Below are 16,255 nucleotides of genomic sequence, written 5' to 3' on the forward strand. Positions count from 1 at the left end.
TCAGTTGTATTGAACACAATAAATTATCGTTAGGTGTGAATGTGAGGTCTATGCACGTGTAGTCCTTAACTGAACTTAGCTGCTGTTTTTTAGACAGCAAACTACTGTAGTTGAGAGTAAATCTACTACTTTTGATTCACTTGTTTTTTTTTTAATTCCCTGCAACAATCAATTTAAAAGATATTTAGTTTTCATATTAACCAGAAAAACAATGAGGGTCTTTGTGATGAGCTTTTAGTGTGTCAGATGCCTCATTTGTCAACTATTGTTTTTATGTATTTTATGTTGTCAAATTCCTGCACTCGTGGATAATTAGTGCATCATTGTTCATGAAAAAAGCTCGAGTTCAAGCTGAAACAGGCAATTGAGTTCTTCCCAACTCAAAAGAAAACCAAAACATAGACAGGTAGATTTAATATAACCTTTAATTTTATTTAACAAAATTTCAGTAAAAACTCTGAGTTAAGTACAAATTTCCCTGTCAGTAGTGTTTCTCCAGCTGGCATCCCGACTATATTAAATCCACAAAAAAGAAATCAGTCGATCTGTTGAACCAATGCGTCAATCAGAGTTTTGACATCAAATCATAACTAGTTATACACACAAGCTCTTCTTTTTGGTTAAAACTGACATTTGTTATTATTCTGGCTAAGCAATCCTTTTCCCCCTAAAATATAAAAGAAAATAATGTGAGAAACAATTGATAAAAAGCCTCATCTCGTTTCGCAACATTTGCTCCTCTCTCTCTTTCTCCTTCTCCATTTGTTCTCTGCATATGTGGCAAACTCAAAGCAACCTGTATGTTACTTTGCAGTTAAAGCGGGAGAAAGTTGACGCTATATTGTCACAACTTTTAAAGGCATTATAAAGAAAGAGGAGCAGGTTCACACAGTTCCACCTGCGGCAGTGTTGTCAACTAGTTCTCTTTTTATTATGAAGAAAAAAAAAAAAAAAAGCAATCTATGTGACCTTCACAAAATGAAATAAATCTCTTTGGCATAGATTACCCACCCAAAAGCAGAAACACAGACACGCTCCAAAACACACAATCTTAGAACTTTTTTTTTTTCAAGCGTGAGTAAATGATCCTCAGCAATGTTAGGATATAAAACATATGCAAGCCCTGTTAAGATTAGGAGTCCCGTACTCGATGATATTACATAGAAAAGGAATCAAGAGCTTTGTTCCATTCTAGCCCAGGGGCCCAATTTTCTGGAAGTTTTTCCTCTCTTGGATCTGTGGAAAGGAAAGAAAGAAACAACTGTAGAAAATATTTTGGGAGGTTATTTAAGAGATCATCTTCAACAGTAATTTGTGATATTACACTTCTTGTGAAGTGTATTTTGGAATTAAAATGGCAAAAATAATACAGTGAAAGGAAATATTAATGATTGGATGGCTTTAATCTGAAAAATAAAATGTGTTGCTATGACAACAATGTAAGTTTCTGAGCCCCCTTGCTATAAAAATGAGTATCAAAAGGTTTAAGTATTGTATTTTTGACTTATGTAACCTTTCAATGCTATGAGGGATTTTTTTTAAAGAGGAGAATATTTTGTTGCTGTGTTTAATTCCCTGTGCTGTTAAATGCAGAGCTGATTTATTATCAAACTGATAGGCTGTGCTGTTATATAATGCCAATTACATTTATGGCATACGGTCCAACGACATTCATGTTTCTGGGCGACGTGCCGACCTTTAGTAAGGCTCAAACTGCTGTTGTCTGTCGTAAACCATGTTGGTGCCGTAATCGTCATGCATCATGGTTCCGTCCACGGCGTCCATGGGAATGTCACCGCCGTAGCCGCCAAAGTTTTGAAAAGGAACGTCCATCTCTGCAAAGACATGAGCACATTTTCCATCTCGATATTGACACCAGCTGCTGCTGTTGTTTTTATGATGGTGGAAGGGGGAAAAAAAAAGTTTCTGATGTGCGGTTGCAGAGGGAAAAGAGTATGGAAAGCTGTTTGAGTATTCATTTGACATCCTTGAGTAGGTTAAGGGCCACATACTAATCCACTCTTTGTGCTCACTAGTGAACACAGAGTGACCTTCTGACTCATCATATGCATTTAATTAATGAGTGTGTATTTCCTGGAAGATCGTCTCTTGTGTGACCGTAAGTTGAAGACAGTGTATGTGTGGGCTGCTCTTGAGGTTAATACTGACTAAAATGCTGTGTATGCACATTCCTGTCTTATGTACTCACCCTCTTGGTAGGATGCTTCCATGTTGACACTGTTGTGGGCCTGCAAGAAGGTCAGATAAAGCATGGTAAGAGAATTCAAACAAGACACCACTACTGCTGGTGGTGGGAGCTGGAAACTCACCATCTCCCAGGCGGCAGGGTCGTTCTTGAACATGGAGTGTGTGAGCTCCCTGGAAACTCTCTTCTTGTGCTCGGCGCTCTTATCCTCGGAGATGCGGAAGAGGACGGCAGCGGCGTATGTGGCTGGTGAGGAAATCAAATAGCGGAAGGTTCACAGTCACAGTTCACATATGACTTTGATGCTAACGGATTATTATTACACTACATGAGGTGACGTTAAACGTGAAACGTCCTACCGATGCCTTCGTTGTCTGAGTGGAGCAGCTCCATCAGCGGGGCAGACGCTCCCTCGCCATCAATGGCCTCTGCGGATTGTTTGTCCAGAGCTAGTTCGCACAGAACGCCCGCCGCCACACGCTTTACATTGTCTACTGGTGAGTAGAGAAGCTGGGCGAGAGGGAGGAGATTTTAGAATAACAAATAAGGCACTGGAAAAAAAAAGTGTTGGGGCTTCTGCTACCTGAACAAAAAGAGGAATGGTCTGCATGTTGGCAATCTCTGCTCTGTTGACAGGATCTCTGGCCAGAATGTGAAGCGCTCCTGTACAGCCCTCCACGATCTCTTCCATCCTCACTCCATCCTGACAAGAGGTTCACATATTTGTCCAAATATTTATCCGCACCAAGTGGCGCTGTTTAAAAGTGTTGAATTATGGACCTGGTATGTCTGCTTGCTGGACGAGCCATGTTTCTGAGCATCCTGGTGGGCTTTGAGCAACAGGTTGACCAGGCGGGGGATGGCGCCCGCGTCCCTCAGTGGGGCCTGGTTGTCCGGGCACAGGGCCAAGTTACGGATCAAGCCAACCACAGCCTTTGGGAAAGGAAAACAAGTCACAACACTGTGAGAAAAAAAAAAAACTTTTTTTAATCTTTATATATATATATCGTGCTACCTTAATAACTGGCCAGTAGTAGGGCTGGTTGAGGAGCTTGACGATGGCCGGGATGCCGTAGTGCCTCCTCACTGCGTTCTGCGCCATCTCAGCCTGCTGGTGGCGGGACGTCAGGTGACGCAGGGCGCAAATGGCAGGCTCGGTCACATCTTCTTTCTCGCCGGCGCGCAGTATGGCGTGGATGAGCGCCTCGATGCCGTTGCTCTGGGTGACCAGAGTTTTATTGTAGGCATTGTTGCACGTGAGATTAGACAAGATCCCAGTGGCGCAGGTGAGCATGTTGATGTCATCAGAGCTCAGCAGGTTGACCAAAACCTGCAGCAGGCCATCCATGCCCTCCTGAAATATCACACGGAGATATATTGTCACGTGAAATCACTTAAACAAGATAATAAAATGCCAGATACAAAGATTATGTACGATTTAACTGAACATCTGTCAAAACGGTTCAAAAATTCGTATGAAGCGAAATAATTAGGTCATAAAAAAATGTAGAGTCTGAATAAACAACCTCAGTTTGAAATATTTCATTTTTGTTACTCAGTTCTACCTCAATAGTACTCCAGAAACAATGATGAACAAATACTACCCCAGTCTTTAACTAGGTGCTTAGTTTGTCCATGCCTGTAAAAGAGGGGAACATAACTCGAAAAGAAAAAAAACACACCTGCTTGGTGGCAGCATCAGACAGGTTCCTCAGTGTCCAGAGGCAGTTCTGCATTACACGCTGGCTGCCGCCAGTCAGGTGCTTCCCCAGAGCCTGCATCCCACCTAGGGGCGAACACAGGCACACATCAGCTCACAAGCACGCCATCTCATAAAATATGCTGTCATGAGACTTCGCGGTTACTGAGAAGCCATTAGCCACGTCGACAAAGAGTCGCCACACCTGCATGACTGGCTTATGCACGCAGGTGTACGTGTGTGTGTGTGTGTGTATACTGAATAGACATTTCTCACACACCAGCTTCTACAATGGCAGGTTTGTTGCTGGGGCACACAGACAGGACTTTGAGAACGCGGCTTGTGGTCCACAGCAGCTTTTCGTAGTTGTAGTTCCTCATGATGTGAACAAGACCCTCGGGACCCCCGTTGGCAAGGATGATGAGCTGTTACATAAATATTCTATGTATTATATAGCTATACAGGAAGACAGAAATGTGCTGAGACATGAGGCGCATAGTTAGGTAATCACGTTTGGCTAAGGTCTTTCCTTCTCACTGTGTGTAGACTTTGAATAAAGCTATGACCTGTCCAAGCATGCCAAATAATTTCACACTTGATTCTAAGAACCACACCCAAACCTGACTTAACCTTAACCGTGCACATATGCCACACCCAAATCAAACCTCACACACGACAAAGTACAACGTGGACTTGTGCACGCACCTTGCTCTCCTGATTGCCGTAAGATAGCAGTTGCAGACAGTCGGTAGTGATGGCCAAAAACTTGGGGTTGCTTTTCTTTAGAAGAGGGACCATCCTCTGTAGGCCGTCAGCCAAGCGGACCGCCATTTTGGCTCCCTCCTGGTGCAGGAGCAGGTTGTGTAGGGTTGTGATGGCGTAGAAGAGCACTGATTCCACGGGGGAGCTGAGGGGACATCACAACATCTTTGAAGTGCGAGGCTCAAACAGCAGCAAATGCTTGGGCCATTCCAGTTCGGACTTGCTCGTGTACCTGAGCATGCGGACGAGCGCGGGGATGCCACCAGACTTGAAAATGGAGAGCAGGCCCTCTCGTTTGTGGGAAAGATTGTGGAGAATGCTGGTTGTGGCTCTGGCTGTTTCCATGTCATTGGTGTTCTGCATGGCTCGCACCACTGCGGCCACCATCTGAGGCGACTGCATCAGCGCGTGGCGGGACGCCTCCTTGCGGGTTAGCTGGTTGACAATCTGGGCTGCTTTGCTGACCACCACCTGACGGAAAGACCGTCATTCCCATCGGTTGATATAAAGATTCGAGAGAATGCTAAAGTCTGAAGCAACTCTTCAATACAAGAGAGGAAATGAGATGGAAATGTCAACCAAGATTACCTGATCTTCATCATTGAGCAGTTTGGTGAGCTCAGGCACAGCACGTGTGGCGAGCTCAGCGTCATCTTGGTAGTTGATCAGATGAATGATTGCTGCCTTGAGCATCTGGGAGGGCTCGGCCAGCCGTTGGACGTTGGTCATTTGGTTCAGATCTGTTTGGGTTGTAGTCAAGATGGTGGTGCTGTCTTCCAGCGTCTCGGGGAACATAGCGGCCCGCACCCGCTGACCTCTGGTCAACACATACTGGGAGTCTGGAACCGAATGAAGACACTCATCGTGAGAACGCCCGAGAGGCTGCGCGAGATGCTCGGAGCTTTTTTTTGGGTCATACCTGCCGGTTCTGTCGTGACAGTGGTGGTCACGGTGTACTGCTTGGAGTTGGTTAAGTCGCCGTTGTCATCTCGGACAGTGTTGGCTCCAGACTGGATCCCCGAGTCATATCCGTACCTCGTCTCCTGCCACTCCGTCACCTTAGTTACCCCGCTATCGAGCTCACCCACTGTCACATACGAAGGCAGGAACCGCCCAATGTCAGACCAAATTGTTCTATTGTGTCTTAAATCGTTTCAAGATCTTGTTTATTCTGCTACACTTGATTGGATTTTGCACTTATCCTTTATGTAACGATTCAATCATCCACAGACTGCCATTTTTATGAAATCAGCTTTTATACTTATGTTGTATTAAGAAACTAAATGAATGATAACATGACTTGGAAGGAGCATCCTACTCCCAACATTAGAATTTGTAGATCAGTGATAGGAAATGAATGAAACATTGAAGAGAATAAAAATTAAAATCAGACTTACATGGCATAGACATCCTTGTCTCCTGTAGTTAAACACCTAGAAGGAAAAAAAAAGACAAGAATATTGTATTTATCATCTTGTTCTGTATTTACAATGACACATTTCCTCTTATTGCTGTTGCAAGAACACAGATAAATAAGCCTTCCTTTTTTTTTTCAAACGAGAGTGGAAGCGAGCATATTTGAAAGCTGTGCCTCCCCTTCAGCTAACAACAATTTGTGAGAAGTCGAGTCAAGTAATAGATTAAAATTAGAGGCTTCTGTAAATTAGGAATGCTCGCTAGGCTTTCTGACCTCTCACCTCAAGCCTACGCCCAAAAAAAAAAAAAAGTTTTGGGAGCAGCCTACTGCTGACACACCACAAACTGGAACCTGTCCCACTGGTTTTAGGGCAGAGTGTGTACACGTGTACATGTGAAATGCGTTCTGTGAATGTCGCACCCAAGCTCATCTCACAAACGCCTGCATCTGAAACTACTGACAAATATCGAGAAGTTGCTCGGTGGACAAAAAGAGATCCGACATCCCAGGGATTTTTCGAGATGTCGATAGTGTGTTTAATCAGCATTCCGATGACGTAACAGGCATTTGTCAGAGCATGTCTGGTATAAAGACTTCCCGTCTTTACAAAACACCCTTTTCATATGAACTCGTTTTTGTAGCAGTGTACGATAAAAGCATTATCAAATTTCTTACTCTTGCTCCATTTCTCATGTTCTCCGCATACACAAGCTACTTATTTCCAGCCTACTGCTTTCTTGAATGATATCAAACAAAACAGGAAAAAAAAAAAAGCAGGCATGAAGGAATGTTTTCTTCCTGCTCATTCTTGCAGCTGCGATATCGTCCACCACAGAATCTCTCCTCATCACAGAAACATCTGCATTTTTAATAGTCTCAGACATCTGAGTGATAACACAAAGCATCCACTGTGCCCTTCGCATGTACAAAGAATAAAGCCGATGCTTCATCGGACGCCCGGGCGTTCACACTTTAAAAGTCTTTTGAGGACTTTTAATGAGATACAAGACACTGAAATGATTTGCACGATTCGTTCAGGTAAATACCATCTCCTGGTTTCATCTGTGGATATATTCAAACCAAGTCAACATTTGGAGGTCTATTGTATCAAAGTTAGCATTTAGCCCATGGCTTAATATAAAGAACCAATGTTTATGTCAGGGATAATATTTTACGTAGTTTTAGGGTCAGAGCCATTGCAATTTGTATAGTTTAGACAAACAACACAAACAAACCCATTTTGAGTTCTTGTTTTTTTTTTCTCTCTGTGCAGACTCCAGTTGCCTAGAGTCACTGTCTCAACAGTTGTGCGGAGCTGCAGATCCTGCCTAACCAGGCGCCTTGACTACTTACTTGCACTAACATGCGACATGATAAGGCAATGACTCATATGCGTGTAAATCACTCCTATTGGGTGTGGCCTCTTGCCCATTAGGGTGGTAAGTGACCAAAGTCTGTTTATCAACACAGAGATATGCACCCACAGAAATACTTTGCTGATAAACCGCAATGGAAATAGCACAAGTTTCCTGTTAATCCCAGCCAGCGTTTAGTCGTTGTTGGTTTTGTTTTCCAGGGCAGTGAGTTTAGCGAACTGTTACGATGCTGCGACACACCCGCATATCACCAAGGTAACCCAAAAAAAAAAAAAAACCTGCATTGGCCCGTGGTCAGTAGGGGATTTGATTTGCTGACCCACCTGATGGCAAAATAAAGGTTCAGTTAGCTTTGTTTGATACCCACAAATTTTCAATCATGATACTATCAAAGTTCAAGTTTCTTCTTGTGTACTTCTGGGTGGACTTTGGTTTCTCCTAGTTAATAAGTAACTACATTGCGGCATCAGCACAATTACGTAGAGCAACGTGCTTTCCTAAGAAGGAAAACGCCCGCTGTCTCGTTGAGCAACGTCTTCCATGTGGAGCATGAGATGAGGGGCTTCTTTTCAGTTGAACAAAAGTGCACAGGTGAACAAGTTGCAACAGAAACGCTTGGCTTATGTTGTTGAGCAGCGCTGCTAAAACGCTACCGTGACATTCCACACAGACATAATACATTCGCACTGTCCACTGCTCATGTTTTTCACCCCCCCCCAAACCTCACTTGTTAAATTTATCCCAACGACTTGCTCATTCATTTCTGAAGACGCTTCAGTCACAATGGAAATTGTCATGAAGTGCTTAATCATGAGAAACTTAACTGCTCCCCCATCACTCAGGCATGCTAGACAGGGAGTGTCTCCACACTCCCAAGAAGTGACAAGCTCTCAATAGGGGTGTGGCATTAGCGTGTGTGTGTGTGTGTGTGGGGGGGGGGGGGGGGGGGGGGGGGGGGGTACGCATGAAATGATTGGGAAGAATACACCCAACAGTTTACTGGAAGGCCTCACTCAAGCGCTGACCATTAGCCATTAAAGTCTAATAGATAGGAAAAACACTTTTGCATTTTCACACTGAGTGTACTTGTAAAAGACATTCCAGTGAGCCAGATTTGGACTTTGCTGGCCTAAGCGCTTCTTTCTGTCACAGCAGGAATGAATCAGCTCAGGCAGGAGGCCCAGGGGGTTGGAGATGAATGCTGGTTCCACTTCAGAGTGGATCTCAACATACATACTACAAAAATGTGTCTTTTGCTTGAGATATGACTTTGAAAATTAGTATTGAGTTCAACATACGCTGAGGTATATTGCGTGTTATTTACTTGAAAAATCAAGTTATGTCATGGTAAATATGAAACTGGAATAATTTGATGCTATTTTAGAATACCAAAAGTATTTTTTTAGTTTGTATTGGAAACAAATAAAATACAACCTTGCATAAATGGCAAACAAGCCACCTTGATGATAAATGTTACATGCATGATCTAAAAAAAAAACCGCAAAAGCTTCTCCTTTGTGTTTTTGATTGCAAAGAGAATAATCCCTGTTTTTAAGGACATAAATATGCCCTCTGTCTGCTTTTATTCAATAAGGTGTTATTTCAGTTTCACTTTCATTTCAAAATTGTTGCATTTGCATTCAACAAAAACATACTAACATCAACCAATAAGGTACTTTGTTTGGTCTTAATTTTTAACAGGCTTGCTAATGTCATGTTTATAGACTGACGAGCAAATAAAGCAGATTATGCTATCACACATCTGCAATGCTTGCACCATCTGCACGAAAACAGATTAAGTATTAGAAGTATCGTCTGGCTCCGGAAAACACGCAACTCCTGACCCCTACGCTAAAGACCGACTTTATCATTTCCACAATAACTTAAAGACATCAGCACAGTCCAGTCCTCTTGACATAGCAAGAGGCTACATCTTAACACACCACTAACCTTGCTGGTACCAAAGTCACACATGCCCTAACTCATGCCTAACAAAAGCTTCAGCAATATAAAAGGGCTTAAAGGGATAGATGTTTGTAATCAATCAATATGGGGGAATGTGAAGTGATGCACGGCTAATGGATTCAATGTGGCGAATGACAGGAAGTGCTCGAAATTACCTAACACCAGTGCTGGATTCGTGAGGAGACATTTATTTGAAAAAGCTGTACTTAAGCAAAAGTTTGATAGCCACAAAACTTTAGAGACGCACTTATCGGGGAATTATGTGATGGGCTTCACAGTTGCTGGCCTTAATTTGAGCAAAACACAGTGAGAGAGAATGTTTTGGTAAATTGACTAGAACAGACAGATGATGGAAACCAGACGACAGCAAAAGCAAGATGCCAAAAGCTCGGGGAAAGAATGGAAAATGACACTCTGATGCTCCGTTGTGCAACACACAAATTAAATGTGTCTAAAAGTGGCAGATACAGCAACAACCAGCTCCCCCTCTTTGGCTGATCTGGAAACATTGCCAGCAACACGCTCAAGGAGAGCATGCACACCAGTGAATGAAATACTACTGTGCTACTTCCAATTGGTTGACTGTGGCCAAAAGAAGCAGTTTGGTGGCTGGAAAATAGCGTGGGGAGCAATCTATTGTGAATCAAAGGAAACGTCTCTAAGGAGGGGCCTATGTGTTGTGCAGTATCAGATTACACGAGGTTGATAAAGAAAGACGAAAATGGCGAGGAGTGTATTTGGCCTCGCATATTTGAGGTGCTTTCCACACAGCCTACAATCAAATATTAAAATTTTATGACATCACCTCCAGCATCTGGTGTGATGTATAAAATACTAAATGTATGTGGCACAACAAAACAAGGATGAAAAGGACATATTTTACAAGAAATTTAAAAAACACTCCAAACTTAACTCTTAACAAACAAACTCTTAACGATGCATTAATGTTTTTCTTGATTTATTTTAACAGAGAGATCAAGAAACCAAGAAATTGTGGGAATGCGGTAAATAATGAGAAGCCGACAAAGTGTCTCTGCCTCTGCACAACAAAACGAAGAGTTGTCGCATCAGGCAAGTCAGCCACTCCCTTTCAACTCTTTCAAGTAAATTAGACACTCCCTTTACACCCAAAAATATGTACTACTGTACAACTCCCTCGCCTGCCTTAAAAGTACCGTACTTGTCTCTCCCTTGTGGGTCAGTCACCACAATATATTGAGCCACAGGACTCTTTCAATTCTTTGAAGTTACACAACTGTAATTGTTCTCATGACAAACGTGCACATTCATGTCTGGGATGTCCTCTGAATGCACTTGTAAAAATCTGATACTGCAATACTTTTACCACTTCACCAGCCTGACATATAACTTCCAGGTAGAAGCCGTGTGGAGTTACATTAAGGTAAACATGGATGACAACACTTTAAGTCGATTGCAATATGTGGATGATAGATTCTGCTCTTTGAGTTGCAACGGCTGGATGTTTGCCAAGCAAAGAGGTTCTTGAGCCCTCTGCTCTGTGCTGCTCAGTTCTGGCCAAGCTAGCCGCAATGAAGTTGTGGCATGGCCCATCTGCTGCATCACTCACCCACCGTAATATTTGATGGAAACCAAATTTGGAAATATTCTTCTTTTCTAACATACTGGCTGATACAATGAGATGAAATAAATGATACGAGTCAATCATTCAACATTTCTCATTTGTTTGCGGGAAAGCTGATGTTGCAAGCTTTTCTTCTGTATCAGGAAGTCATCAAATGACTAAATTCCACAAAATACTACCTAACCCAAATTTTGCACAATATCCATTTTCAAATGTTTGAGCTGAAGAATTTTTTTTTCCACTTTTGCATTTGTAGCTCCATAAATCTCATCCAATGAAACGTTTGGTTGCAGGTTGAAAGGAAATGAAGAGGAACAAAGTATGTGACTGAACACAGAAGCGTTACTGTGTTCAAGAATGGGAAAGAGTAGCGGTATTGTCCCACTACTGCTGTCAGTGTGAAAAACAACCTGGGATTCAAGTGTCTCTATTGGTTGCAACCAAAGAAGCAGAAACGTCTGTGCTCAGTGGCCAAGTGTGGTGGCCAAAGCCATGTATGGGAACGGACAAACAGACGGACGGACAAGCACTTTAAGCTCAAAACCGCCACGCATCAGTGTGTGGTTGCACAGTGAGGCGTTCTGACAGATAATGAATTTTTCAGGGAGAATACAATCTCAATAGACGAAGATTGCCTGAGAGAACAGGGGGAACGTGTAATGGCAGCGTAAAGAATGCGCTGCTCAGTTGAAAAGTACAAAGCCTGCTCAGAACCGAAGCAACAAATACATTAAACATCAAAAGTTTGTAAAGACAAAACAAGAGAAAAAAAACAAAACAATGCTTTCCATTTGAGATGCTGCCGTGTTTTTATATTTATTATCCAACAAGTACAGTCGGTGTCCCTGCTGATTTGAGAACCACACCCTTGTGCTTTGCTCTCCAGAAGGAAATGAGCAAAGACACCAGGGTTCAGTAAAAAGGAATTATTAAACCAAATTCAAGTTTATAGCCTCTTGCTTGAGATACACGGCCCGTAATGACAGCAATGATAATATATGCATGAGGTGGAATGTAATCTTGATGGCCCTATAGCTTTTGCTTCAAGTAGACTTAAGTGAAACTAATTCAGATTTCACTGGAAAACTTTTTTATACTGCCTAAACATTTATGTTTTTGAAGCTGGAGCTAGGGAAATTGCCAGATGAAAATATAAATGTAATCCACTGGAAGTCCTTTAGCCTACTTTGATGCCGATAAAACCACCTACAGTCGAGTGAAGCCTGAAGGCCATCCAGAAACTTTATCTCCCTGCGTTCTTTACTCTACGGGAACACCAGAGCATAGCGGCAAGGTGATATGCGAACACATAACAGGCCACGCGACATGTACGCCAGGCTGCGACTGAGCCTGTACACCAACAATTGAGGGAGGGGGGGGGGGAGACACTGAATCCAAAGGAAAATGAATTATTCCAAGCAAACAAAGAGGTTAGGCTACATGCCGTAGAGTAATCCCCTTTACGAAGTGTAGACCTATTTATAAACGCAAGGATCTCCTGGCCCCCTTGCTCTGCTAATGTAGGACAGTATGAGGGAATTAAGCAGGAGGGGAGAGATTATCACTGTGCCATCACAGCTGTATCGGTGAAATCTAAGGCAAGTCACCCCCTACTGCGCCCCCCCAGCACCCATCCACCCCCCTTTTCCTCTTTGAGAGCAGACGGGTGTAGCTTTCAGACCCGGGGGGTGGAGGGGGCTGTCTGTTGCAGCACAGCAGACACAACGCACTCAACAATTTAAACAAGCTGGATTTCCTGGAAAAAATGACTTTGTGATGGTGTCTTTGCAAATATAGTAAACAAAAAGGACAACAGTGTTGCTTGGCTCGTGTTTCACGCCACTAAAGATGATGCGATTTGATGAAACTAGCATCAAATCTCATTACACGGCCAAACCACGCCAGAGTTTACATCGACAGATGTAAAAAAAAGTTGGACGCGACAAGACTTAATCGCATCGAAAAAGGCGGATGAGATGAAAGTCATTTCGGCTTGATGCTGATTTCAGCGGAATTACTCGTGAAGTTAAATGAAAGGAATGTGTGCTCCCGTGACCACCGCTAAGCAGGATTGGAAAAATGTTTTCTTGTCAAGCCTGGAGCAACTATATCAAGGCCCGTTTGGCAGCAGCGCCAGACGTTTGGCTGGCTCCGAGTTGTAGTAAGACCATGTAAGGGAGAGATGATTCATTATTTTGTGTCAGGCATTACTGATGTGTCATGGCCCCGATATGGAATTAGCTGTTGAGGTCAAATGTGTGGGGGTTTTTAAATTTAGAGGCTCCTTCTATTTTGAAAACAAGTTCATCTCCAGACTATTGTTCTTACTGTGGTTTGTCTCAGTGGTTAAAATGACCATATTTTTCATGAGCCCAAAGCAACAAGTAAAAAGAAAATACATATTCTCCTATAAAGTTTTTTTTTTTTTTTTTTTTAGTGAATTCACTTTCGCTTGAAGAGTAGCAAAATGATCAAATCGGCTGGAGTCGGTTCTTTATTTCGGTTTCGATGATAGAACTTGTTGAGTACAATATATCGTACATGGAAGCTTCACATACTGCAATTCGGGGGAAAAAAAAACTTCTTCATTCTTGTCAGTTGGGAGGTTCTAGTTTTTATATCCTGTGTATTATGTAAATATTATTCATTCATCGTCTGAACTGCTTATCATTACCACCGCGAAGGTTGCAAGTGGGTAGGGCAGATGGTTGTGGAGGAGGCGGGGGACACCCTGAACTGGTCACCAGCCAATCGCAGGGCACGTATAGACAAACAACCATTCACACTCACAATCAGACCTAGAGGCAATTTGGAAGGTCAATCGGCCTACCATGCATGTTTATGGAATGTGGGAGGAAACCAAAGCACTGGAGGAAACCCACGCAGGCACGTTGAACATGCAAACGCCACACAGGAAGGCTGCAGCTGCAATCGAAACCTGTGAGGCGGACGTGCTAACCAGTGCGAGACCGTGCTGTCTGTATATTGTAATCTGACTTGTGTTTACGACAAACTTGTTTGGTACAATTATGTGAAGCTTTAATAGGGAATGCTTACAAGACCGAGTTAAATTGTTACGTAAGATAACGCTAATTAAGTTGAGTCGATAAGAGTTGTTTCTCAGGAATGGTCCAGCACTGTGACATATGACCCCAAAACTGAACTAATGCAAAACCGATTCAGTGGACTCAAAGTGTAATGACCGTTATGGGACCCCCCATGACATATTGTTACATTATGTCTCATCATATCTCACTGAGGTTCTTTATTTCATTTCTGCATTTAGGTCAATATATGCAAATATGCAATACTGGAAACACTCAAGTCTGTAAATTTGGACTAAAACTGGCCCGGGGGCAGACCAGCATTTCTGAAAAGAATAAATAAATAAACTGCCTTACTCAGACCAAAACCATTATGCATAAGAAGTCTGATATTGCTTATGGTTATAGAGATGTATTTATTGCTTGAAGACCTTGAAAAAAATATAAAGTCGCAATCGGGGTACTGGTTGGGGGGTACTGAACCGCAATCACCCCATGTTTCAAAACTGGTTAATTCAAATATTAAGTCTCGAGCCTGTTATTGACACATTGACAGGTACAGTATGTACACTATGTACTGTAAGTTACTGTAGTTATACTGCAATAATTCTCTATATCTTAGAACTATATTCTATATTCTCGAACCTCGTTCTGCCCGAATACATTTCTCAATGGGGGTACTCCCATGCTGCACAGAAAAAAAACAAATGTTGAGCTATACAGATCCCCTATTCTGCAAGACAAAGCGGCATGGCACTTACTCAAAAAGTGAATTGAAATTATGAGAAAAGACATACATAATAAAATATTTATTCACCTGCCTCACGCGCACGCGGACGCGCACACGTTGAACTTTGCGAGCGCTCGCCACTGAGTGAGTGACGTCACGAAACCATCGATACTGAACGCATAGCCTCCCCCCTCCCACCCTAAAATACTATTTGATTTCAAAGAGAGAAGTCTGAAACACAGTGACGGGAGAAAACCATAAAGTGTCGATGACTCCAGCTCAAACAGTAGCCATTGCGAGCCTCGCGGAAATAGAACATAGGGCTTCAAAAACAGAAAGCTTCATTTGAAATATGCAACACGTAGACATGCATTGTTCCAAGAATTACGAGTGGTTTGATCACATAGTTTACAAGTTCCCATTCACAGAAACAAACAAAAAAAAACACCAGGAAAAAAAAAGCACAGTTAGGAGAAATAATATTCATATGGTGAAACTCACCTGCCGAATTTCACAGATGAGTATTCGAAGAGTATTCCAAGATAGACTTGTTTTTTTTACCCCTCAAAACAGCACACTATCGGGTAAGCTCCGCAACTTTCTGCCACTCTTTCTCTCTTCCACTCTGCAGCACTACTGTTGTCCTCGCTCTCACTCACTCCACAGAACGCACAAAAAGCCCCAACAGTCGCGTCACCTCCAAGCAAACTCCGCCCCCTTCATAGCGACCCCACCCTGCTTTCTCCCACCAATGTATTGCGCCTCCCTCATTGTTCACTGGAACTGCTCGAACTGGCTGCGTCATTTCATGTTTATTACACTCAGATAAGCAAGCCCCCACCTTTAAAAGAACTGTTCATCTTTGACAGTTATCTAGGTATGCTGGGTATACAATAACGTTGCGCTTCCACCAGTTTCTGTTTTGTAAAATTAAATCTAATCTCCGGGAATAAGGGTATTATTTCAGATTGCAGTAACTAATTTAGATTTCCATTGTATTTGCTGCACCGAGGTTCCATCCTTCATAAACATGGCATTTTCTCGGGTTAGTCGAAAATGCTACTGCTCGCCTCCTATAACTGGAGCTTGTAAGCGGGAGCACATAACCCCAATTTTGGCCACCCTCCACTGGTTCCCAATTTCCTTTTAGAGTTTTATTTTAAGATACTGCTATGCGTTTTCAAATCGTTAAATGGCCTCGCCCCATTTAACCTCTCTCAGCTCCACCCTTACACACCTCCCCTGTGCCTCAGGTACACAGACCAGACGTTGCTGGAAGTACCAAGGACTAAACTGAGCCTCAGAGAGGATCGAGCCTTCGCTGTTGCCGATCCTTCCCTCTGGAATGACCTCCCCTTAAATGTTAGCCAAGTCCCCTCTGTGTCCATATTTAAAACTTGAGACCCATTTCAATTTTTGAGCTTTTTTTTGGGGGGGGCTTTCGACTGACTTT

At 42.8% G+C, this 16,255-nt stretch overlaps 1 protein-coding gene across 1 annotated transcript; it reads right to left on the reverse strand.

Moving 5' to 3' along the window:
- Positions 1-407: 407 nt before the first annotated feature.
- Positions 408-15,455, reverse strand: jupa (junction plakoglobin a). Its single transcript, XM_085911872.1, has 16 exons — positions 15,304-15,455; positions 6,065-6,100; positions 5,587-5,754; positions 5,256-5,506; positions 4,900-5,138; positions 4,611-4,812; positions 4,186-4,330; positions 3,889-3,992; positions 3,222-3,560; positions 2,987-3,139; positions 2,790-2,909; positions 2,566-2,716; positions 2,331-2,452; positions 2,210-2,249; positions 1,697-1,835; positions 408-1,236 (listed from the first exon to the last, which is right to left on the reverse strand). Exons 2-15 carry the CDS (start codon positions 6,075-6,077, stop codon positions 1,699-1,701), a joined length of 2,184 nt encoding a protein of 727 aa, XP_085767998.1. The 5' UTR covers positions 6,078-6,100; positions 15,304-15,455; the 3' UTR covers positions 408-1,236; positions 1,697-1,698.
- Positions 15,456-16,255: the final 800 nt, after the last annotated feature.

This window comes from Syngnathus leptorhynchus, chromosome 5, assembly GCF_054491065.1.
Source record: "Syngnathus leptorhynchus isolate UIUO chromosome 5, UIUO_Slep, whole genome shotgun sequence".
Classification (NCBI taxonomy): domain Eukaryota; kingdom Metazoa; phylum Chordata; class Actinopteri; order Syngnathiformes; family Syngnathidae; genus Syngnathus; species Syngnathus leptorhynchus.